The sequence below is a fragment of the Coenobita brevimanus genome, chromosome 107 (genome assembly GCF_032717465.1).
Source record: "Coenobita brevimanus isolate Jiangsu-jjx chromosome 107, ASM3271746v2, whole genome shotgun sequence".
NCBI classification, from domain to species: Eukaryota; Metazoa; Arthropoda; class Malacostraca; order Decapoda; family Coenobitidae; genus Coenobita; species Coenobita brevimanus.
In genome coordinates this window covers 18,094,911-18,122,019 of record NC_137060.1, presented here as the reverse complement: position 1 = coordinate 18,122,019, position 27,109 = coordinate 18,094,911, and the positions used below count along the sequence as shown (strand labels likewise).

The 27,109-nt window shown below is 41.4% G+C and overlaps 1 protein-coding gene across 1 annotated transcript in view; it reads left to right on the top strand.

Annotated features, from left to right (window-relative positions):
- Positions 1 to 27,109, top strand: part of Prx5 (Peroxiredoxin 5) — a 44,775-nt gene that overhangs the window by 1,162 nt on the left and 16,504 nt on the right. Inside the window, exons 2-3 of the mRNA XM_080285729.1 lie at positions 17,439 to 17,573; positions 24,347 to 24,478. Of these exons, the coding sequence (XP_080141855.1) occupies positions 17,439 to 17,573; positions 24,347 to 24,478 (267 nt within the window). The remainder of the gene's footprint in view (positions 1 to 17,438; positions 17,574 to 24,346; positions 24,479 to 27,109) is intronic.

The window sequence follows — 27,109 nt, the reverse complement described above, 5'->3', positions numbered from 1 at the left end:
ACATCCTCATCATCTCCCATGCCTCTTTTTGCCATCTGTAGGCAGGTTGAGGTATAGTACAGAAAATTAGAAAAAGGAAATAGTGTAATATAATAGTGGGAGAACTAATGAGCTTCATATCCAATGAAATGGGTCACACACCCATTCATGCATCATTGATACCCCAAGAATCCTGGCTCCTCGTGATGGGCACATCTTTCAGTGTTTAGCTCCATAATTACCTATTAAATTTTGACAGTCACTCCAATGACTGTCAAGTAAAAAAAATGGGTGCCAAACCCTTGTTATACTACAGTATAGAATTTATCCAGCAAGCTTAGTTCCTTCCTAGTTTCGTACCCTTTCCATTGTGGGTGCGACAGAATACTGAATCTGCACTTTGAATGGGAAATATTAAAATTTTTGTCACTGTTTAGGTTCATGCACTCCTGATTATGTGAAATCCAGTAAAAAAATTTTGTTTAACATCATAAAAAAAAAAATCAAGATTCAGAGCAAAAACTTATTACAGTTAGCAGACAAGTTTTGCCTCTAGCTCGACAATTCGCCTTGACAGACGTCTGGTTTGCATAAATATTTGTTTAATATGCAGATATATTTATTTGCATAAATATTTGTTCATGCAAAACAGAAGTTTGTCAAGGCATGTTGATGATCTGACAGGGAAATACCAGCCAACTTTAGCATGTTTTAGCTCTGAATCCAGACTTTATATTAATAGTTGAAGTAATGCATTGACCGCGGCTGTATTATATACGATATCTGAGTTCAAATGGCTCTGACTGCGGCTGTATCATATATGATTTCCTGGTTTCAAAAATTCGCCATCAGAAATGACACGAAATAAATCAGCTAGCAACTCATGGCACCTTGTAGAATATTGCCATACATAGATTATGCATTTTTACGAGGTGCAGAGCTCAGCTCAGTTACTTACAAAATGCCAGAGGTAAAGGTATAAAATCTTCTCCATGCCACCACTAGCACTAGCCCAAGCAAATATTGGACGAAATCTCTGGATGAGTGTAGTAATGATATTGATATGTTGTCAGATGATGAGGGTACGAAAGTGGATGTATGTGGAATAACTGAAACAAAATGGAGAGGAGAAAGTGTGAGAGAATGGGAGTATTGATGGGGTATATGTGCAGGAGTAGGTGAGAATGAGAGGGCAAAGGAAGGAGTATGTATAGTTATAAGTAAAAGATGGAAGAAGAGCATAAGACAGTATGGATCAGTTGGGTCAAGGTTTGTGTGGGTAAAGTTGAAAGTTGGAATACAAATGTGGGCGATTGTGTGTGTGTATGCGCCAACGCAAGATCGTGCTAGAAGAGTGAGAGAAGAGTTCTGGACAAATGTGGAAGTGTGCATGGAAAAGTTTGGAAGGAATGAGAGAGTGTTTTTGATCGGTGATATGAATGGTAAAGTTGGGAATGTGAAGGTGGATGGAATAGTTGGTGAGTGGGGTGTGCCTGCTGAGATAGATAAGAATGGGAGTGCGTTAGTGGCCATTTGTGCTGGGAGGGGGTTGGTGATAGCCAATACCCTCTACAGGCATAAAATGATCCACAGGTATACATGGCGAGTGATGAGAAAGGTGGGTGGTGAACTGAATGAAAGGAAGGGAATGATTGATTATGTGTGTATTTACCTATTTACCTATTTGTAGTATACAGGAATTGAGCAATGCTCGTGTTGTCCTGTCTCCATATCCACATTTATCAAGTCTACCTTTACACACATGAATGCTTTTCTCATGCACCACCTCTTTGTCTAAGTCGTTCCAAATATTTAAGTATTTACCTAATATACCTAATTGTGATATACACGGAATGTACTATGCTCGTGGGTTTCCATTGCTGTTTCTCAGTAAGTCGAATTTAGCTTTAAACTCGTTTAAGTTTTTAGACTGGACGATCTCTTTGTCCAGGCTATTCCATAAGTCTATACTTCTGTAAGGAAAGCTATATTTCTTGATATCCTTCAAGCAGCTTGACTTTTTCAATTTCATTCCGTGTCCTCTTGTTGCTCTCTTATCCCATACAAACAGATCTTCTTTGTCAATTTTATCTACTCCCACCATGGTCCTGAACACCGCAGTCATGTCTCCCCTCTTTCTCCTTTCCTCTAACGAAGGCAAATCCAGTTTTTCCAGCCTCTCTCTGTATGACAGGTCTGTCAGACTGGGGGCCATCTTGGTTGCTGTTCTTTGTATTCTCTCAATCTTGTTTATATCTTTCTTTTTGTGTGGGGACCACACTACCGCTGCATATTCTAACCTGGGACGGATCATGGCCACTATCAATTTTTTCATCATTTCCTCATCCATATAATGTACTATGCTAGAGCATTATAACCGGTTGTTGAATGAGGAGTTTGACTGGGACAGGGAAGGTTTGGAGCCAGCAGATCCAGTGTCTGGCCCTTGTCCTTTGATTGATACTGCTACTGTGAGTGAGGCAATAGGCAGGATGAGGGTGGGGAAGGCAGCAGGTGTGTCTGGGTTGACTGCCAAAATGTTGAAGGCCTCAGGCGATATAGGGGTGAGTTTAGTCACTGACCTGATAAACAGGATTATTTATGAGTGTGTTGTCCCAGATGATTGGCTGAAGAGTGTAATTGTAAATGTGTATAAAGGGAAGGGTGATGCCCTGGAAAGAGGAAATTATAGAGGTATAAAGCTTTTAGATCAGATAATGAAGGTAATGGAGAGAGTTTTAGAAGGTATGATTAGAGAAAGAGTGAATATTGATGAGATGCAGTTTGGGTTTATGCCAGGTAGGGGGACCACTGATGCCATATTCATTGTTCGACAGCTTCAGGAAAAATATATTGGTAGGAGAAGGGATCTTTATTTTGTTTTTGTTGATTTGGAAAAGGCCTTTGACAGAGTCCCTAGAGAGGTGGTGAAGTGGGCAATGAGAAAGCTTGGGTTGGAGGAGTGGCTGGTTAGGGTGGTTATGGCCATGTATGTGGGTGCTCACACCCAGGTGAGAGTGAATGGAGATTTGAGTGATGAGTTTTCCGTGAATGTTGGTGTGCATCAGGGGTCAGTCTTGAGTCCCATGTTGTTTATCATGGTACTTGAAGCCCTTTCACGTGACTTTAGAAACGGACTCCCGTGGGAGTTGTTGTATGCTGATGATTTGGTGTTGATTGCAGAGAATGAAAGGGAGGCGGAGGAAAGGTTTAGGAAGTGGAGAGATGGTATGGGACAAAAGGGTTTAAGGGTAAATGCAGATAAAACAAAAGTGATGATATCTAGGGTTGGTGGCGGTACTGTCAAAGACGAGGGAGAGTGGCCATGTGCAGTTTGCCACAAGGGCGTGGGAAGTAATTCCATCTTGTGCGGTGTGTGTGGTAAATGGGTGCATAAGAGATGTAGTGGTATCAGAGGTAGACTGCGAGATAATGCTGATTTTATGTGTACGGCGTGCCGGGGTGAGCAGGTGGAGATCGTCAGACGTGAAAGGATTGAACTTGCTGGTGAATCTCTTGAGTGTGTGGAAGAGTTTTGTTATTTGGGAGACATGTTGTGTGCTGGAGGTGGGGCTGGAGCTAGCTCTGTGGCTAGGGTGAGAAGTGGTTGGAAGAAGTTCAGGGAGCTCTTGCCTCTCCTGACATTGAGAGGGCTCTCCCTACATGCTAAGGGGTCTTTGTATGCAGCATGTGTTAGGAGTGTAATGCTGTATGGCAGTGAGACCTGGGCAGTGAAGGAGGAAGACATTCGCCGGCTCAGACGTACAGAAATGACAATGATTAGGTGGATGTGCAGTGCGTCCCTGCGTCCAAGGCCTGGAGGGACTGGGTTTACAATGGAAGAGTTGAGAGGTAGGATGGGACTGGAGTGTATTGGTGTTGTGATGAGGAGAGGTAGATTGAGGTGGTTTGGACATGTGGAGAGAATGGGGGATGATAATTGGGTGGGGAAGGTGAGAAGTGTTAATATTGGGGGTGGGGTTATGAGGGGTAGACCGAGAAAGACATGGGACGAGGTCATTAAGTGTGACCTTAGGGTTAAGGGACTGAACAGGGAGGCTGCAATGGATCGTGCAGCATGGAGAGCCGCCATTAGGTGACCAAGGCCGACACATGCAAGCATGTTGGAGCCTTTAAAAACGAAACGAAAACGAAACGATATAATGAAATGCTACTCTTATGTTAGTCAAGAGTTTATAAGTCTCTCCAACTATCTTGTTAATGTGCTTTTCTGGTGACAAACTATCTTGGACCAGCACTCCAAAATCTTTCTCTTCTCTCCTTTTTGTGATTAATTCATTACCCAAAAAATAATTCGGTGATGGTCTCCTGGTACTTTTACCCATTTCCAATATTTTACATTTCTTTACATTAAATTTCATTTCCCACGTCCGGCTCCAATTGTGTATCCTATCCAAATCCTCCTGCAGTATTTTACAATCCTCCTCAACCTCTATCTTCCTCAAGATCTTTACATCATCAGCAAACAGACTTGCATAACTGTTCACTCCATCTACCATATCATTTACATAAATCAGGAACATTACTGGAGCCAACACTGAGCCTTGAGGGACTCCACTTGTTACTTCCCTCCATCCAGACATCTTTTCCTTTATTACTGTCCTCATTTGTCTGTCTCTCAAAAAGTCTCTCATCCATTCCAGAAGTTTCCCCTTTAGTCCTCCTACATATTCTAGTTTCCACATTAGTCTCTTATGAGGTACCTTGTCAAAGGCCTTCTCTAAGTCTAAGTACACACAATCCACCCAACCATCTCTCTCCTGTACCACATCAATCGCTCTTGAGTAAAAGCTCAACAAGTTAGAAACACATGACCTTCCACTTCTGAATCCAAACTGACATTCAGCCAAAATATTCATCTCTTCCAGATATTTTATCCATCTGTCTTTCAGGATTCTCTCACACAATTTTGCGACCATGCTGGTTAGAGACACTGGTCTATAATTCAGGGGTTCTTCCCTGTTTCCTCCCTTGTAAATTGGTACCACATTTGCCCTCTTCCATTCTTTTGGCACTTTCCCCTCTTGCAGTGAGCATACAATTAAGCTGTGAATTTTATCCGCCAGTTGTTCTCTGCATTCCTTCAGTACCCAGTTAGAAATTCCATCAGGTCCTGGGGCTTTCCTTACATCTTGAGTTTCCAGTAATTTATACACTTCCTGTACCTCCACTTTTATATCTTTCATCACCGGAACATTTCTAATCACTCCCTCCCCTTCCACAAGCTCCTTTTCTTTAGTGAAAACTGACTGGAAACGTTTGTTCATTATTTCTTCTTGCATTGCCGCATCCTTGAAGACCCCACCTTCTACTTTCAGTTTGGTGATTCCTTCCTTTTGTTTCAGTTTGCCATTAACAAATCTATAAAACAGTTTGGGTTCATCCTTGCATTTGTCAATTATACCTTTTTCAAAATTCCTTTCTTCTTCTCTACGTATTCTTGTGTATTCATTTCTTGTTCTTTTATATTCTTCCTTTGTTCTGTCGTTACCTCTCTTTCTCCAATTGTTCCACGCCTTATCTCTCTCTTTTTTGGCTATCATACACCTTCTATTAAACCACTCCTTTTTCCTGTTTTCTTTCCCTCTTACTCTTGGTAAAAAATTTTCCACTCCCAAATTATAGAGGTCTAGAAAGATATCCCACTTCCTCTGTATCTCTCTTGTTTCTCTGAATTTTCTCCAATCCGCATTTTCAAAAAAATTTCTCAGTCCTGTAAAATTTGCTTTCCCAAAGTTGTATCTTCCCTGTCTATGAAGCTCGTCTCTTGGCTCGACGTTTCCTATTAACATCTGGAACTCAATGACCACGTGATCACTTTTTCCCAAAGGACAGAGATATTCCAATGATTCTGTTACATCGGGTTCTTTGGTGAACAGTAAATCTAACCTTGCTGGTGTGTCCTCACCTCGAAACCGTGTCTCTTCTTTGACCCATTGTGTCATCACATTATTCATTATTATACTTAATAACATAGTGCCCCACGAATCCCCGCCGCCTCCCGAGTACCATTCCTCCCAGTTCACGTCTTTACAATTAAAGTCACCCACCAAAATTATATTATTGCTTTTCTCAATTATTTTTTGCAAGTAGCTAGCCATATCTGACAACATCTCATGGTATTCGTCATCCTTCCATGCTCTCGTCTTTGGGGGAACATACACTACCGCCACATCTCTCTTAACATTCTCTCCAGTTTCTAATTTCATATATATCACTTCAGCCCTGCCTTCTCCCATTTCCACAGTATCTACATTTATGTTGTTCTTCACTGCTATCATCACTCCTCCTCCCTTTTTTTCTTTTCTGTCTTTTCTCCACAGTTTGTATTTACCATCTCCCAAATGAATATCAATATCTTCTCTTAATTTGGTCTCTACAAAGGATGCAAAGATGTGTAATGGATGCAAGAGCTTATAGAGGTTGGGGGAGTGGACTTTCTGACCACTACTTGGTGGTGGCCAGAATTAGGATTCAAGTAAGATGGAGGAATAGAAGGGAAAAACGAGAGGAAGGAGTAGTTGCAAGGAGAGTGGAAAGGTTACAAGAGGATGAGAAAAAGGCAGAATATAAGAGAGAAGTGGAGGAACGATTGGGCAAATATAAATTGGAGCAGGTGGGAGACGTGGAAGGTGTGTGTAGGATATACACAGAAGAAATATGTGCAGCATGTGATGTGGTGTGTGGAAGGAAGAGAGGACGGAGGGGGGTGCAAGGAATAGCGTGGTGAACTGAAGAGGTGAGACAGGCTGTGGCACAAAAGAAGAAAACATACAATGAATGGATGAGAAATAGGGGCGTGGAAGAAGTTGAGAGGCAGAAGAGAGAGTTACATGTAGAAAGAAAGAGAGAGGTGAAAAGATTAGTAAGAGAGAGTAAGAAGAGAGTGGATGAGGAATTTGGAAGGAATTCGCGTGTAAAGTGGAGGGACTGTAAGAAAATGTTCTGGAAAGAGGTGAAAAGAGTAAGACAGGGTGGAAGTGAAGTTAGCAGGGGAGTGAAAGATAAATATGGTAGATTACTAGTGGAGAAGGGAGAAAAAGTGAGCAGATGGAGAGAACACTTTAAGGAATTGTTGAACATAGAGGATGGAAGTACAGTAGAACCTCTCTCATTCGGACTATATGGGGGGAAGGGTTGTCCAAATTAGCAGATTATCCGGACCATCAGGGTAATCTCCAGTTCGTACAAAACACTATCTACATATGGTATGTTTGTTAATTATTAACATCTGTGGCATATGTCAACCCTACGTAACTGCAAAAGATGAAAGGATACTAAAATAACCAAACTAATCATGTACGATAGTTTTGTGTTGCATAATTTACAGGTAAGGCCATGACAAGATACTAGCCTATATTTTAAATTGTAGTAAGTGACTAAGGCCCGTGTAGGCAAAAAAAAAAAATAATAATAATAATTAATTAACTGTAATATTTGGAATAAAAATAAAACTTATGTAGGCAAAAAATACATTGTCATCTTTGGCATATTGATAACGCCCATATGGGCAAGAAGCTAATGTTTGATGTACAAGTAAAGCACATTTAAGTACAAAAAATAACCTACAGTAATCATTAAACACTGCAGAATATTCTGACCCATTTTTGTGTAAGCAAACTCCTCCATTTAACCCCTTTATTCATTGCAGAAGCTACACTTGCATTAAGGGTCATGGTAAGGAGGATTAACTTTTGAAATACAGCGTAAAAATATAAATTGTCGGTGAACTAGTTGATGGAACGAATGCTAGCGTGTGTTTAAGCAAGCGCCCATGTTGCGACCTAACGTGATCCGAGACTAAATGAATGACGATCGCTTTCTGCGCCGATACTGAAAATGACTTTAGAATTACTTTCAACATATTTTTGGAGCTTATTATTTTTAAATTTTGTCCGAATTAACAGAAATCCGGATTAAAGGGGTCCAGACCAAAGAGGTTCAACTGTAATGCGAGTATAAGTGGCTGGGGAATGGCTGGGAGAAGGAGAGAGGTGAGAAGACAGGAAGAAATCAGTAGGATAGAAGTTGTGGAAGCAATGAAGAAAGTTAAATCGGGGAAAGCCCCAGGAATTGATGGAGTGTGTGGTGAAATGCTGAAGCATGGGAGAGAGATAGTAGTAGAATGGATGTGGAAGATGTGCAGATTGGCCTGGGAGGAAGGTAGAGTCCCGGAGGATTGGAAGTCAGATATAATTATTCCCTTGTACAAGGGAAAAGGGGAAAAAGAAGTGTGTGGTAATCATAGGGGCATTTGTTTTCTTAGTATAATAGGAAAAGTGTATGGTAGGGTACTTATTGACAGAGTTAGAGAAAGAATAGAGAAATTAGTTGGAGAAGAACAGGGAGGCTTTAGGAAGGGAAGAGGTTGTGTAGATCAGATATTCATTCTTAGATCTTTAGTGGAAAAGTTTCTAGAGAAGGGAAAGAAGTTGTATGCGGCTTTCATGGATTTGGAGAAAGCATATAACAGGGTGGATAGACAAGGATTGTGGAAAGTATTAAGAATATATGGAGTAGATGGGAAGTTGTTGAATGCTGTGAAGAGTATGTACGATGGTGCGAAGGCTGCAGTGCGTGTGGATGGTAAACTAAGTGAATTTTTCTCTTTGAAAGTTGGGTTGAAACAGGGATGTGTCATGTCGCCATGGTTGTTCAATCTGTACATGGATGGGGTAATAAAAGAGGTACAAGGTAGGGTAGTGGATGTTGGAGTGGCCCTGGTGAGAGAGGATAGTATTTGGAAACTCCCTGTACTGTTGTGTGGAGATGATACTGTGTTGTTGAGTGAAGACGAAGGGGAGCTGCCAGGCTTGGTGGATGAGTTTGGGAGAGTGTGTAAGAAATGGAATCTAAAGATGAATGTAGGGAAGAGTAAAGTGATGGTCTTTGAGAGAGGTGAAGTCAGTGAATGTACAGCGAGGTTGGATGGTGAGGAATTGGAAAATGTGAGTACGTTTTAAGTACTTGGGTAGTGTGATGAGTAAGGATGGAGGTTTGGAGGGTGAAGTGGTTGAAAGGGTGCAGCAGGGAAGAAAGGTTGCTGATTCTTTGAAAGCAGTGATAAGAAACAGGGAAGTGAGCATGGAAGTGAAAAAGTTACTACATGACAGTATTGTGATACCAACTCTAACTTATGGAAGTGAAGCTTGGATGTTCTTGGAAGGACACAAGTCAAGAGTGAGAGCAGTGGAAATGAGTTATTTAAGAGGAGCCTGTGGAGTCACATGGAGAGACAGGCTGACGAATGAGGATATAAAGGAGCGTTGTGGTGTGGATGTGGATGTGATAGGAAGCGTTATGAGGAGCACACTGAGGTGGTTTGGCCATGTGGAGAGGATGGAGGGTGAAAGACTGATGAAGAGAGTGTATGTGAGTGAGGTGAAGGGTGGAAGAGGGAGGGGGAGACCGAGGATGAGATGGAGGGATGGGGTGGAGAGGTATATGAGGGAAGGGGGTGTGAGTTGGGAGCAGGGCAGTGAAATGGCGTGGGACAGGGCGACTTGGAGGCGATTTGTTTGTGGCCACCCCAAATGGGATTGAGGCATCTGGCAATAGATAGATAGATAGACAATGATGGTTCAGATGCTGATTTACACTTTATCTGATTGCAAGATTGACACTGACAACACAGTGCAACCATAACACATCGTTCGCCTGGCACCACCATGCAGGGAATGTTTATTACTTCATGAACCTGTATAAGAGGTAATTGTTTTGTTTGCTGTGTTGTGTCATATACCATTGAACTCGGGATTTTTTTTCTCTATCTTTTGACAATATTATCTTTTTCTAATATTTTTTTCTAAATATTTGAAAACTGCCACACACAGGATGTAGATGTAAACTAACACTGATGCAGTGAATGGGTTAAGCACTTTTTTTTTTTTTTTTTTTTTTTTTCCGAATTTCAGATAATTAGGTGTGTATGAACCAATATGGTGAAAAAATTTATAATACAGTATTTCCTCGTAACATTGTCAGTTCGGTACTGATTTGGTAATTACCGACAATTCGGTATTTCATCGCACCATTCCATTAGTAGTGGAGCACGATAATATAAGTAGGATGTACAGTATTAGGCAATTCTTGTGCTGTCTGTAAGTGCTTGAATGATGATAATGTAAAGTGTTACACAGTTCTTTATGCTGACCAATACAGCCCATACTGGAATGTCACTGCATACACCCAAGTGACAGGATAATCACAGTTGATTGAAGGATCTGAATATAGACGTATAATTTGACTTTCATCCAGCCTCAAGGAAAGTATTGCGAAGTTAGGTTTACCTGTATAATGTAAGCTTTGTTACACGTGCTTTGTTCAATGTGATTTTACTGGAATCTTGATAGAGGCTAAGTTAGGCAAATTCCTTATAGTCTACTGACCATCACTAATGGAATAGTTATTATGTGGGCTGTATAGTGTATCTTATTTCATTCATCACTGCAGTATTGCAGTACCAATAATGACAGTTTAGGCTGTATTATGCTGTTCTTTTACAGTATAACTGTTTAAAAATTGTCAGCTGTGTTATAACTACTGTACATTACTGTCAAATACTAGAAATTGATAATTTTGGCAGTTAAGTCTAGTATACTGGACTGCATTTATTCTTAGCAGTGATGATACAGTTATTTAGGGTTTGCTTTGCAGTGTTTATGCTATTGGAAAATATAGTTGGAGGCTGTTCTTGAGTTCTTACGATATTGCAATTCACAGTACAGGTATTATAGTGGCGCAGATGAGGAGCCTGCATTTGGTGGCACTGTGTGCCTTGGGTAGAGCAGCTGCAGTATCCACCTCGGAGCTAAACCTCATACGTCTGTGCCTTGCCATGGGGTGGGACCCTAGTCTGACCCTGGTGAGGTACTGTATACAGACATACCTCAACTTATGAGCATTCAAGATCTGTGCATTTCAAAGATGTGAACATGAAAAAAATAATGAACATTTCACAGGTACGAACGAAACCACGAAAAACTAATTTAGCTTGTAGCAGCCCGTTGCGACTGCTTTTGAATGTGGCAGGTGACAGTAGTTGCGAGGCGGGTCACTAGGTGTCAGTGTGGATGCAAGGTGGCTAACCTGCCATCTTTTGTTTTTTGTTCACCTGGAGGAGATAGGAGTGTTGCTCATTGTGCTTTTAGTACTTTCACTTCATTTAATATGGCTGATAAATGCAAGCATGTCGATAGTGGTGCTTCTGGCTCATCTAGGAAGTGACGTGCCATCTCTATGGAACAAAAACTCGAAATAATAAAGCGTGTTGAACGAGCTGAAAGAATTAGTGTGGTGCTGGATTCATTTGGGATGAGCAGATCAACCGTGGGAACATTTCCCGATGTCACTAATTGAGGAAAAACTGCCACTCTTCACCAGATTATTTAAATTTCAACATCTAAGTCAGTCAACTAAACCCTGTTCATTTTGTGTGCCTTTTGTGTCACTAAAAGGAAGGGAGAAATTATAACAACATTATTTTACTCACTGCTACAGGGAAGAGAGGCTGTAATATAATCAAATAGAATCAAAAATTGGTGGGCTGAGTCTACCATCTCGGTTTTGGGACAGTTGCTATTCTTTCCTTCCTTAAATATCGATGAGCTTTATTTTATATCAATTTCATGTATTTGTTCATCAGAACAAAAATAAACTGTGTTCTGAGAAACGTGACGATTCTTCGTTAAGAATTATTAGCTCGACACGATTGAAGATCGTACGTTACGATCATAAACAATAACAAACTCACGAGTGTCTGCTGTCCCTGTGGACCTGCTGTACAAAGATCATGGAAAACTGTTACATAGAAAAATGGACAATGCCTAGACTGAAGTTTTTCCTGAAGTCTAGAGGAATACCCTGTTCAGGGTACATCACCAGCGTGTTGTGTTGCCATTTTCTACAGTACTGTACTTTGGGTCCCTCGGCATCGTCGGATTTCGGCTGGCGGTCTCGTCTATGCACGTTTTCGGCTTTAAACATTGTACGATTTTCATATGAAAAACTATGCAGATTTTCTTCAGCATTTTGGAGATGAAGCATTGTTCCTTTAGAAAACTAAATTATATGGGTTTCAAACAAAAGGTGCAGCTAGAGACTTGTAAATATGTGATGAATGCTGTCACACCCGGTGTGCTTTCATGGCTTCTATAGTAACGTTTTCCTGCATTTACCACATTAAAGCATATCTAGGAAATTAGTGTAACAACTAAAGAATAATATCATGAAGAGCTTATGTACGGTATATTAATAACTATCACGGGAGAGATTTTTAAAGATATTTGACTTCTGTGGTCTCTGCTTGAGTACCCCGACTTCCATATTGAACTAGCTGGCGATCAGTGGTAACTCTTGAGTTAGTGACGGTGGCAATTGTTAAGGATAATGAGTGTATTCTTAAGCATGTGAAGGGTGCTGTGTTTATGAAGTCCTCCTCTCACTTCCTGCAAGTCCTGCTATGTCTGCCCTCAGGTGAGCTAAAGTAATGTTTATAAAATAAGCTAACTATGTTATCGCTTATGTCTGAAGTATATTTACAACTAACGAAGCAAAATAAAATGCTTACCACATCTGCATCTATGCAGGTGGCAAATGTTCCATTATCTTTCTTCAGTTGTAAATAGGGATTGTACAATAGTAGGAACAGTTGTGTCTAAACCCGACACGTGCCAGTGCCATTTTAAAACGGTGTTACATAATTCCGCGGCCAGTGCCAGTGCCTTTTTAAAACGGTGTTACATAATTCCGCGGCCAGTGCCAGTGCCATTTTAAAACAGTGTTACATAATTCCGTGGCCAGTGCCAGTGCCATTTTAAAGTGTTTTGAAATAAAAAACTTCACTGTGACTGCATTTTTCAAAATTCGTGGGTAAAAATTGGCAGGCATGTAAGGTAACTGTCCCTTTACCATCCCCCAGGCTGTCAAGGCCATACTCTCACTCGCTTCCCCTCCTCACGCTCGCTCTGCCTTAGTCTGCCTGTGTTCCTCACCCAGTGCTGTAAATAGTTAAGGCATATTGTAAATATTTTCATATAAGTGTAACTTGTAGATAATTTCTTGTAAGTGTAAGGACTATATGGTGAAGTTAAGTTGTAAATACCTTCTTGTAAGTGCCAGGACTGTACATAATGAAGTCAGGTTGTACCTATCTTCAAGTAAGTGTAAAATAATGCATTCACAGTGAGAAAGACATGCAAGTTGAGATAGATGCTGAAGTAATAAGTAATCAGAAAAGTGTACTGAACATTGGTATACCTTCCCAGCATAAATACCTGAGTATACCTTACGTAGAAAATGCTTTCTCACGTATGTGGTGAGCATGAGAGATTGGCTTTACCTGTACACGAGTATGCAGGACTCAATAAAACTCATTTCCGAGCCTCAGTGAGAATTTTAATGGTGAAATAAATTGTTTCCACATCAAAATCTATCATTCTGGCAAAAAAAAAAAAAAAAAAAAAAAAAAAAAAGTCGAAAAATGGCCGGCACTGGGGTGACCCATAGGGCTAAAAATAGCCGGCATGCGGCGAGTTAATCTGTACATTTTTCTTGTGTATTTCTCTTGTTAATTTATGCATTTATACTTCATAATACAATATAAACTGCTTAAGAACATTTAAAACCGTACCGACAGATCATTGAACAGTACATTGTTTTTTATGTTGTAGTAAAGTAAGGGATTTTCATTTTGCAAACAAAATCAACTTGTGAACAGCCTCTTGGAACCAGTTATGTTCGTAAGTTGAGGTATGGCCGTACCACAAAAGGGGGCTGGTTCTGTGTAAAGTGTGCGTGTACATTATTGCACTGTGCCTGTGGGACAGCCCTGTAGAGACACTTGCTTGCCTGTGGTTGACGAGTCTGCTTAGCTGGATGGATGGGGCTGAACATCAACAGCAGTACTGTATTATATGCCGGTACTACAGGCTACGTTGACTGAATTTCATTTTTCCACCTAATCTCACGTTGTCGGTAACTGACGTACAGATAATTATATTACTACCCATACCAGTACAGTACAATATACAGTCATTACTCATTTTACGATGGGGTTATGTCAGGTCATACCTTATCGTATACCGATTTTATCGTAAATCGGGAGATTGAAACCCATTATAAATAGGGAGTTAGGTCAATTCAGCCTCCCAAAGTCACCTAACCAAGACTGAACCATAAATAACAACCCACCTTCATTCCTTCGTGTGTTGGTCCAAGTCTTCTCCAAGTCATCCCCCCCGAGGCTGGGGGACAGCTTGTGTTTACAGGCACTAGTGGTTAGCCTCTGAGTCAGACAGGAACAGGTTAGGGGGAGGGGAATCCGGCCCATACCTGCACCAGCCTTAGCACTGGAACCCATACCTGCACCAATCATAGCACTTGGGCCTACACTGGCACTGGCCTTACCACTGGGCACACAAATCCACAGTACTGTCGTACTATATTTGGCTGAGAAATGATAATAACAGGGGGACACACATGAAGAGGTTGAAGAGACAGGGCTTTGAAGGGGTGACGGGACCTGAACCATAACAATGTGCTGCACGCCGAGGCCGCCATCTTGTCTGAGACAAGCAACGGTCTCTTTGCGTGTGCCTGGCGCTTTTCGATGGCAAAACCATTATGGCAGGAAATTTATTGTAATTTGAATACTGGGGTGGTACTTTTCTATTATCGTTGTAGCGAATTATCGTAAAGTGAATCATCGTAAAACGAGTAATGACTGTACAGTACAGTACTGTACTGTATTTAGAAAAAGGTAACCTGATTTAGCCAGAACTCTATGTGAGCAAAACTCTACATCAGGATAAGTTTAGGAAATAAGTTATTTGTATTGTAGTTGATGGCAGTTAACTGCAGATGATAGTTTTCTGACTACAGTACTCTTATTTTTTCACAGATATGGAATATGTCCGAGTGAGCAAGGTTGTATATATACCGTATACAGTATATATGCATACATGTGTGTATATATATATATATATATATATATATATATATATATATATATATACTGTATATATATATACTGTATATACATACATACATACATGCATACATATACATATCTATCTATCTGTCTATTGCGAGACGTCATAATCCCATAAGGGGTGGCCATTTGACTTTGAGTTATTTGTTTTACGGGGAGGGGCACTAACCCTCCACCAACCCACTTGTTGACACGTAGGGAGCACGTATGGTTTGGTTATGTGGTTACCACCCAGCGGTGTAAATTGTTTCTCGGCTTACAGGAAACTATATATTTAAGTAATTTTGGTCTTCTCCAGGTGCTTTTTTTTTTTTTTTTTTTACTGGTACTACTGGATGGCAGTTTTCATGAAAAAAAAAAAAAAAAAAAAAAAAAAAAATACTGCATGCTATGATTGGCCTGACAACTGAGAATAAGAATTTGATGCTCTGTTCTTGTCAAGTAGAAATATTTTTGATATTTTTTGGCATCATTTGGCCCTATTGGGGGAAGACGTCTGGTACTACTAGAAGGTACTCTTCATGACAGTTTCAAAATGGTATATGTGATGATTGGTTCAGTAGCTGAGGAAAAACAAAGTTTTGGTACTCTTCAGGGAAGAAAATATTGCAAGTCTGATGAGGGAAGACTTTTACAATCCAAATTTTGGCTGAGGTATTGTGTTCTCGCTCACTTTGCTCACCTTGTTGGCACATGATGTCTGTGGTTGCAGAATTTGGTGAACAAAATTGAGCATTTTGAGTGGCAGGTTTGAAATAGTTCACTTTTTGTTCTGGGGCTTAAACCAGACATCGTGAAGTGAGAACTGGGCTCTGATTCTGCATATTTGCAAGTTGACCTTATTGAGCATAAGTAAGCTGTGAATTTGGGTTTGGGGCCATCCCATTCCCAACATTCAAGTTCAGGTCAAATCACATTTTGGCTTCAGGACTTAAAGTCTAGGATTTGTGATGGTGAACTGCTGCATTAATTGAGGTACACTTTTATCTCATGATTTTAGGTGGTAGACACACATTTTTAAATTCAGAAAGAATGTTCTATATATCTATCTATTGCCAGATGCCTTAATCCTGTAAGGGGTGGCCATGAACAGATCACCTCCATGTCACCATGTCCCCTGCCATTTCCTTGCCCTGCTCCCAACTCAAACCCCCCTCTCTCATATACCTCTCCACGACATCCTTCCATCTTATCCTTGGCCTCCCTCTCCCTCTCCCCCCCCTCCACCTCATTCACATACACTCTCCTCATCAGTTTCTCATTCTCCATCCTTTCCACATGGCCAAACCACCTTAATGTGTTTCTCCTAACGCTTCCTGTCACATCTACACCACAACGCTCCTTTACTTCCTCATTTGTCAGTCTGTCTCTCCATGTGACTCCACATGTTTCTCTCTAGTAACTCATTTCCACTGCTCTTACTCTTGACTTCTGTCCCTCCAACAAGGTCCAAGCTTCACTTCCATATTTTAGAGTTGGTATCACTGTATTGTCATGTTGTAGCTTTTTCACTTCCATGCTCACTTCCCGGTTTTTTATCACTGCTTTCAAGGAACCAGCAACCTTTCTTTCCTGTTGTACCCTTTCAAGCATTTCACCCTCTAAACTTCCATCCTTACTCATCACACTCCCCAAGTACTTAAATGCCTTACATTTCCCATTGCCTCATCATCCAACCTCACTGTACGTTCACTGACATCACTTCTCTCAAAGACCAGCACTTTACTCTTCCCTACATTCACCTTGAGATTCCATTTCTTACACACTGTCCCAGACTCATCCACCAAGGCTTGCAGCTGCCCTTTGTCTTCACTTAACAACACAGTATCATCTGCAAACAACAGTACTGGTAGTTTCCAGACACTGCCCTCTCTCACTAGGGCCACTCCAACATCCACTGCCCTACCTTGTATCTCTCTTATAACCCCATCCATATACAGATTGAACAACCATGGAGAAATGACATATCCTTATTTCAATCCAACCTTCCGATAGAAAAACTCACTCAGTTCACTGTCCACACACAGTGCAGCCTTAGCACCCTCATACATACTCTTCACGGCCTTCAACAACTTCCCATCTACTCCATATATTCTTAATACTTTCCACAATCCTTGTCTGTCCACTCTGTTATATGCTTTCTCCAAATCCATGAAGGCTGCATACAACTTCTTTCCTTTCTCTAGAAACTTTTTCATTAAAGATCTAAAAATGAATATGTGATCTACACAGCCTCTTCCCATCCTAAAACCTCCCTCTTCTTCTCCAACTAATTCCTCTGTTATTTCCTTAACTCTGTCAATAAGTATCCTATCATATACTTTTCCTATTTCACTAAGAAGGCAAATCCCCCTATGATATTAACAGGTTTTAATTAATTAGCAGCTGAAACAAATTCAAGTGAAACAATTTTAAACAAGGACAACCTGTACTGTATTCTGTCCCATAGGTTGGCGATCATCTTCCAAGTGTGGACCTGTTTGAGGAGACACCCGCCAATAATGTCAACACAAGAGACCTGTGTGCTGGCCGGAAGGTGTTGCTCTTTGCTGTTCCTGGAGCATTCACTCCTGGCTGCTCTAAGGTGAGACAGACACAAAGTGTGAAAGTACAGTAAGCTTAACCCGTACCATCCCAGGCATTTTTGCAATCCTGGACCAATAACGGGAAAAAATTTTGTTGCATAAAATAATCCAAAAGGACATATAAATCAAGAAAAAGCAAGAAAAAAGGTACTCCTTATAGGAGAAATTAATGCAGGATGGCCATCCATCGTGTTTCTAGCCCAGTTTCCCAAGCCATGAGCTACGTTTTCCCACCCATCTGGGTGGGATGAGAGAGACTGGGGGAGGGGAACTGGGGAATCCCCATTCTCAATATCCATCTCCACTTGCTCATATTCCTCCCCAGAAGAGTCGTCCAGGTCTTCCTCTTCTATAGAATCACTAAATGAAGGGACAGAGGGTCCATGTGACAGTTTCAACTGCCTCCTCCAGCCCAATGAGGTGGAAAAATGGCATGACTTCCATGACATTCTAACGCTGTGACAGACAGTGGCACACTGATGTTACCCAGCCATACAGAACCAAACTCAGTGCTACAAGTGCTTGTGCACAATGTTGCCAATACATTAAGCTACTTCTTAGCAAAAAATTAGCTAGATTGAAGTAATTAGAGACGCGCTACAACGCTCGAATTTTGCTGTCGGCACCATCACGTCGCTGGGATTAGTCGAGATGTTTTTTTACTGTCGGCACCATGCCGACGGCAGGTTTGTACGGGTTAATTTCTCCAGTCAGAGGGAAGGAAAAGAAGATTAGGCTTAGGAGAATAAAGAGATGGACAGCATTGAATAGAGATGAAGAGAGGAGGGGAGTGAGGAAAGAGAGGAGGGGAGGTAGAAGGGAGGGAAAGATGTAAAAATAAATATAAGGTTTAATGACTGAGAAAGGGAGGGATGGAGAGGATTTAAGGAGGAGGAGGTGGTGGTAGTTGTGGTGGTCATTTTTTTCCTCATGTTCCGGCAGATGAATAAGGCATCATTATACTGTACTGTACCAAAAAGTTTAAACTTTGTTAAAAGCACATCTTGTATCCTTCTTATCAGTTCCATGTATATTTAGAGATGAAAAGAGCAGTGGATGTATAGCATTATTATTTGTTTTTCAGTTACCGGTACAGTACTTTTTATTCTCAAAGAAGAAAGATAATTATATTCAGGTAAATCCAGTCTTGGTCAGGACAGCATAGGCAGTACCGGTATATTTTATTCTAGCAAACGCCAGATGATTTTGTTCTGCTTTGAGTGAGCCATAGGAGTCAGAGTGTGTTAATAGTCACTGTTAACCCTTTCGTGATCAGGAAAACTTACGTACGGCTCTCTGTTCCACTTGATGCCAGATGTTTAAATTCAGCTGAGATTGGATCATAAGTGTCTCCAAGTGTTAACCCGATAAATTGATAATGTGGTTGTGAAAGTTTGCTGTAAGAAAGCATAATCACTGTAATGAGTAGACCAGGCTTTTTACCATAGCATCAGCTGTTTCCTAGTTGTTAATGTGCACCATTGCATCCTATGGTCAGACTCAAATATGAAGTCCGTTTGGTTGGGGCCCGCGCAGGGATTTCCCTCTCTACATGCTGATGATTTGGTGTTGATTGCAGAGAATGAAAGGGAGGCGGAGGAAAGGTTTAGGAAGTGGAGAGATGGTATGGGGCAAAAGGGTTTAAGGGTAAATGCAGATAAAACAAAAGTGATGATATCTAGGGTTGGTGGCGGTACTGTCAAAGACGAGGGAGAGTGGCCATGTGCAGTTTGCCACAACGGCGTGGGAAGTAATTCCATCTTGTGCGGTGTGTGTGATAAATGGGTGCATAAGAGATGTAGTGGTATCAGAGGTAGACTGCGAGATAATGCTGATTTTATGTGTACGGCGTGCCGGGGTGAGCAGGTGGAGATCGTCAGACGTGAAAGAATTGAACTTGCTGGTGAATCTCTTGAGTGTGTGGAAGAGTTTTGTTATTTGGGAGACATGTTGTGTGCTGGAGGTGGGGCTGGAGCTAGCTCTGTGGCTAGGGTGAGAAGTGGTTGGAAGAAGTTCAGGGAGCTCTTGCCTCTCCTGACATTGAGGGGGCTCTCCCTACGTGCTAAGGGGTCTTTGTATGCAGCGTGTGTTAGGAGTGTAATGCTGTATGGCAGTGAGACCTGGGCAGTGAAGGAGGAAGACATTCGCCGGCTCAGACGTACAGAAATGACAATGATTAGGTGGATGTGCAGTGCGTCCCTGCGTCCAAGGCCTGGAGGGGCTGGGTTTACAATGGAAGAGTTGAGAGGTAGGATGGGACTGGAGTGTATTGGTGTTGTGATGAGGAGAGGTAGATTGAGGTGGTTTGGACATGTGGAGAGGATGGGGGATGATAGTTGGGTGAGGAAGGTGAGAAGTGTTAATATTGGGGGTGGGGTTATGAGGGGTAGACCGAGAAAGACATGGGACGAGGTCATTAAGTGTGACCTTAGGGTTAAGGGACTGAACAGGGAGGCTGCAATGGATCGTGCAGCATGGAGAGCCGCCATTAGGTGACCAAGGCTGACACATGCAAGCATGTTGGAGCCTTTAAAAACGAAAACGAAACAGCTCTGCCAAACCTCCTCTCTCTCTCTCTCTCTCTCTCTCTCAGTTGATTGAGAAAGTTTTTATATATTTATAAGTTTTGTTTTCTTCTATATTGTTTCGACCTTTTTTCCACACCACCACTGAGGTAAAAGTCTTGGCGCGTTTTTTTTTTTTTTTTTTTTTTTTTTTTTCCATAGAGGTTTCCCCAGTAGGCATAAGTCCTCTCTCTGATCTTTAATCAGACAATTCATCATCTGAGCTTTCTGATATGTTGATTAAGAATGAATCCACGAAATGGTCGACTGCTACGTCATGCTGTGAATTTTCTTGCTGTTCTTCAGCATGCTGCACTGCATTCATCCAGTTATTCGGTGTTACATGATGCAAAGCTTCTTTGGCAAGACGTTTAAGATCAGCCATTTTGAAGGTGTTTGCCTTGGCTATATAGGTCTTCACCTGAGCCCAAATGAGCTCAATAGGGTTGTACTGACAATGGTACGGTGGTAATCTTATGACCCGATGCCCTGCTTCTTCAGCAATTGTGTCAGTTACATACTTTGTGCCAGTATCAAACTTCTTTGCAAGTTCATACACCTCATGTTTTAATAGATCGTCGCTGGGCTGTAATCCCTTCTTTATAAGCCAGTCCCTTATATCCGATTTTCTCCAGGACGAGGTTGGCTTTTTTTCAAATTGGACTGAATGATAGGAAGCGTTATCCATAACAATTACAGAGTTTGCTTCTGTTGAAAGATATGTTTTCCTTGAGTTCTTCATAAATCTTGTGCAATGTAGGGATTTCATGCCTTTCATAGAATCCCAGGACAGTTCTTCTGACCACACGCTTGTCAAAATCGTCGAGATTCATCACAGTTGCACTGCGCTTCTTTGTTGGTGACGAGAATACAGGCTGTTCTGGTGACATTTGTGTCACACAAGCTTTATTAAATTTGGAGCAGATTCTTTGGACTGTTTTTTTGCTAACGTTGGTAGCTTTGGCAGTGCGAGCAACTGCTCTTGAAGGTGGAATTATGAAGTCTCCAATAGCCTTTTCTTCTAAAAAATACTTGTTCACATTGTAAATAAGTTCTTTTTCCCGACTGTGGAGCACACGAGAGCAAGTCGGAGTAGCTGCCATCGTGGGTGGGGATCAGGGAGGAAGTGACCGGTCACCTGTAGTCTGAGGTGGGTGTCCTTGACCTCTGACAACGTCGGAAAGCGACGTTGTCACGTGGTGTGGAATTTATACAAATCATTGCTATTATCCTAAAAAGCGACACATTCATAGCACTATATAGCCTTATTTAATATATTTAATAAGTACAGAATATTTAATATACAATTTCAAATAGTAAATAGCTGACATATGACAGAGAGAGAGATAGGTACTGGGGTTGATGCGGCAGAGCTGTAGAGAGGGAAATCCCCTCTCGGGCCCCACCCAAACGGACTTCATTTTTGAGTCTGACTATAGTGTATGCACATATCTTGTACTTCCCCCCCCCCCATAGTCTATCTGTCTAACTATTGCCATACGCCTCAGTCCCGTACGGGGTGGCCACAAACAAATCGCCTCCACGTCACTCTGTCCCCCGCCATTTCACTGCCCTGTTCCTAACTTGCACCCCCCTCTCTCATATACCTCTCCACTCCATCCCTCCATCTCATCCTCGGCCTCCCCCTTCCTCTACCCCCATCCACATCACTCACATACACTCTCTTCATCAGTCTCTCACCCTCCATCCTCTCCACATGGCCAAACCACCTCAGCGTGTTCCTCCTAACGCTTCCTATCACATCCACATCCACACCACAACGCCCCTTTATATCCTTATTTGTCAGCCTCTCCCTCCATGTGACTCCACAGGCTCCTCTTAAATAACTCATTTCCACTACTCTCACTCTTGACTTGTGTCCTTTCTGTAGTCATTAAATTTTATGGTATTATGTAACTGTATTATTATGGTATTATTTAACTATATTATAATATAGTTGGTGCTTAACTGAATTAAATTTGAACCAGGCAAAAGCATATACAATAATACTAAGTTTTGTATCATTGTTGACATGTAATGGGAGAGAGAGAAAGAGAGAGAGATAATGTGTAGGATATGTAACATCTCTTCCATCCTGGTCATTCATATCAGAGGAAATGAACTTTTGTGTTGCCTTATCCGTTTGTAGTAACTGCCTCCTGTAACCTTTCAAAATCTCTTGCATATACCCTGTTCAGTGTTATAATCATAAATCATTCTGTCTGTATGACTGAACCATCTAAGCACAGTTTCTTTTACGGTACTCTCTGGTCAGTAAACTTCGTTACTTTACATCTTCCTGTTTCAGAGTTTTGTATCCTGTACAGCTTATGCAACCCCATATATTCCTCAGCAATCCCATTGCCATTGCTTGACTTTTCATACTCATGCCATACTGGTCTTACAGCTCATCAATCTTGATGCTCATATACTTTAATGCAACCCTTACGAAGCATTAAAGTACTTAATACCCTGTTTTGTATGATGGTCTTCATTACAGAGGGCTCTTTTTGTCCATGAGTCGCTCTGCTCTTCAATACCATTCCACATTTGTTTGTATTATCACATTTGTGTACTTTAATTCACCTACTGTATCCAGCTTCTCCATTCACTAGCATACTGTATCACACTGACAGCCATCACTTTTCTTCTACTTAAATTAATGAGCAGACCTTATCTCTTGGAGACATTCATAAAACACTGAACCAGTTTGCAGAGATCATGTTCATCGTTGGATGCAATACATCATCTGCATACAGTAGTTGTCAAATACTTCATCTGTCTCCATTCATTACCAGCATCACTCTCCGTATGGAAATTTCTATTTTAGCCTTTATTGTAACTCCTTCTTCCATATGATGGATATATAGTGTTTTTTGCCAGATGAGAAAAGGGGAGGGAGGGGCTCACCCATGAAAGCATGAGACATTGCATTGTAAAAGGTATGTACTGTATATATCATTAGGGATATTTGTAGAGTAGTAGGGGAGCCCACTTAGTGACGGATTTGAGATGTTTACTCTCAGCTTCGCTTTTCTTTGGTGGAAGTTACCAAGGTAGTATGAGTTGACCCTTTCTAGGTGATTTCCTTTTCATAGTGAAGAAGAAAAATACATTTTTGACTATATAAACACCAGCTTATGAATACACTCAAATCTCGATTAACATGGTAAATATAGCCCGGACATGGACCACAGTACTCAAAACTCCGTTGCCCAAACAGTATGTTTCCTTATACTGTATACTTCCATAACAGAGTCTGGCCACTTTCCAAAAGTTCCACTTACCCCTTCTGCCCACCCTACCTCACATAACCTTTGACTGACACCCAGCATCGTGTAATCACTGTAATAATATATGACAGTTGAAGAACATTAACATATTAGAGGCTTCCCCAAGGGGGGGGGAATCACGCCAGCTGTGAGCCAATACATATCTAGCATGGCTTGGAATATGACCTTGACCTTGGCCTACTTCCACCAATTTTGAACTTGTAGATCTTCATCCCTACAACACACATGTAAAATTTTGTGTTGATATCTTGAGTGGTTGCACAGTTATCATTCTAACAGCCACACTGACTTTGACTTGCTTTCACCAATTTTGAACTTGTAGGAGATTTTCATGCCAACTACACACCTTTAAAATTTTATGGTGATATCTTGAGCGATTGCATAGTTATTGAGCTAACAGATACACAGACAGACGGACAGACAAATTGAACTGTAACAAAAGTTAGGCTGCCTACTTGTATGATTATGTTGCATATCTCTCCAGTACTGTCCCCCCACCACCAGTGTTGTTGTCTTGGCATTGCTAAGGGTCAGTGATCTCTCTCAGCACATACGGCCACAAAAAAAACACACCCTAATAACGCAGGTAGACTTTGGTGAGATGGAGAGGTGAAGTGGGAGTGGGACTGTGAGAGTCGAGTCAAGCAGACCATGTATGATGGGAACCAAGTGGAGTAGCCAATCACAGTAAGTAGGGCGTGTGATGTCACTGCACGGGAATGAACTTTAACACTTTGAAACAAGCCCCGTGTTACTTGATGTTTGTTGCAGAGTGAGTGACTGCGTAATTTCAAAACTGCGTTACTCAACACCGCATTAATTGAGGTTTGGGTTACTTTATGACAGCAGAACTCTAATAACTTTTTCTTGAGCTTCATAGTATTCTTAGCATACTTACCAGTAACTGTATTTCAGACCCATTTGCCAGGATATGTGGCTCAGGCTGATGCCCTGAAGGAAAAGGGGATACAGGAAATTGTGTGTGTGGCTGTCAACGACCCCTTTGTTATGGCTGCATGGGGACAGAAGCAGGGTGTGGGAGACAAGGTTAGTAAACATGACAACTTTATAGTACCAGGTACCCACATCTAATATAATGTGTGGGGGTTTTGTTTGATAGATCTGGTATACTGTATTATGATGTTGAGCATATATATATATATATATATACACAGTTCCCTCGCGTCCAGTACGGTATTTTTGTCAGACAGTACAGTACTGCCTTACTGGACTAAATCTATACTAGACAAACAACAGAACTTATTGGAAAAATGAATAATGTCAGACATGCCTTGAAAAAGTCCCCCCAAAATTCAGCTTAACTACATTTTGACACAACTAAGATTTTACCAACCTTTAAGGTGAGTGGTGATGGGCTTGAGGGGGAAGGAGGAGGGGTTTCCGAGGCTGCAGGAGGTCCTACTGACCCCCTGGAGGAGGGCGTTCAGGATCCTGAGGAGGCCTTTCTGCTTCAACCTCCCTCATAACTCCCTCATGGTCACAAACTGACACATTGTCATTTTCATCATCAGGAGAAACTGCATTACTGATATTTGACTGGCACACGTCACGAGTGACGAGGAAGGCGTACTGGCCTGACACAGCAGTACTAGGGAAATGTTCCTCTGTATTGGCCATCTTCCCACGCCCGGGCGGGTAATAGTACTGGACACAACACGACAGTACTAGAGAAGAACTCCTCGGATTGGCCCACTTTGCACAGCCGATCCGTACTAGCCCAACAAATCCATACTACAGTACAGTGGAGTCTCTTTTATCCGAAATTCTTTTATCCGTAATATGCCGTTAACCATAAATTTTTACTAAAACGTTCTCATTTCGATTAACCACAAAAATCTAAAATCTGTCAGAAAATTCAAACACGGCGGGCTTGTTTCACCCCACTAGTGTTAGTGTATGGTTGCTCAGCTAGTCAACGAGAGCGAGCATTATTTGAGTGAAGGATTATTTAAGTTGACTGTTTCTATTACAGTTACAAAAGTGCAGTTACATACTTAGTTACTACAGTGTATTAAGCGTTTTGGTGATGGTTGAGTGGCTTTTGGGGTGCTGGTGGTGGTGGTGGGCTAGATGTTGCCAGAAATGGATGATGGGTGAGTACAATACTGTTCCCTGGTATCCTACATATTATTACAGTATCTTTTATCTGAAAAAATCGATTAAACGAAACTTGGAAAGTCCCATGATTTTCGGATAAGAGAGACTTCACTGTAATAAGTTATTTAATTTTTTTGCCAATCATACTGGATGAAAGTAGTGCTGGACAAACGCTTACTGAACGCAAGGGTACTGTGTATATATATATATGTATATACATACAGTAATCCCTCCAATATCCGATGTAATAGAGCCAAAGGCACGTCCGGAAAGTGGATCCATTCGGATAGTGGGCCCCTGCCTCCTGGACTGGTACTTATGGACCCTAATCCAGCCTAACTTTGAAGACCACTTAACTAACTCCCTACTGGACCTGCACAGCACCTATTTAAGACCCTATTCACACAAATAAGGAACAGAAAGCATGAAATAAATGAAAAGGAACCAGAGAATGAGGAATTAGAAGTGAGTATGGAAAATATTTAGCAGTGTACAGGGTACTTACAACACGTCCGTGGCCGTTCATTATGAGTGTTAACCCGCCTTCTCTAAGGCTCTGGCAGTGGTGAAAATCCTCTTGAAGCATGCAGAGTAATCCAGTGTTGTGCTGCACTTAATCCTTTTACTATGAATTATAATTGTTTAACAGTGCACATTCCGTTCTTAATTGCACCACGCCAGTGTCAACTGCCAGTTTGCACTCTGTACTTAATCTTTGCACTGTGAATTCTAATTTCAAGACACTGCACAACACTGTAAATTCCCATGTGGTCTAGTGGCGAGATATTGGAGTTTAATCACTGTTTATTCACAAAAACGAGCACTTGTGGCATCCATTGCGATGAGTGTCTAGTCAGGCTGGTAGTTAGGTGGTAACTGGGGAGGGGTAACAAAGGGGCACGCTTAAACACCGCTGTTCGGTGCTGAGCGCCAATTTCAAAATACAGTTGAAAAAAATGTCAGTTTTCCCCCCCCCCCCCCAAAGGCCTGGGCCCAAAATGTCCGGGTGGTGGGGAATCCGGATAGTGGGCATCCAGATAATAAATGGATTACAATATACAGTATATATATATATATATATATATATATACTCTATGTGTAGAGAGAGTCACATTTTTGCAACATTTTCAAGTCAAGGTCATCATCTTTTCATTCATTTTGACTGATATTGAGTTTCAAGTGAGTGCAATGAAAATGTGTTGGCAAGATTGTATTGTCTTTACCTCAGCACCATCCATGAACATTCGTTCTTGCTCCATGTGGCTGCCCTGGGAGAGTTTCTGCAAGTAGAGGAGTTAGATGATGATATTCATCACGTGGCCGACCAGATGGGGTTTTTGCATGAAATTATGGCATCAGATGAAAGAGCAGCTGTAATGTTGTTGCTGGACGCAAGGTAAAAGTGTCAAAATCCTGAAGACCCTCACATTGTGGTAGCATTAGGGAAAAACAAGAGTACAGTACTGTAGAGTTGCTCTGGGACCTGCAGTGAGGCCCTTGTTTCAAACAGTTTGCTGTAAAAGTAATTAACCATGTCAAATAACCTTATATGGGACCATT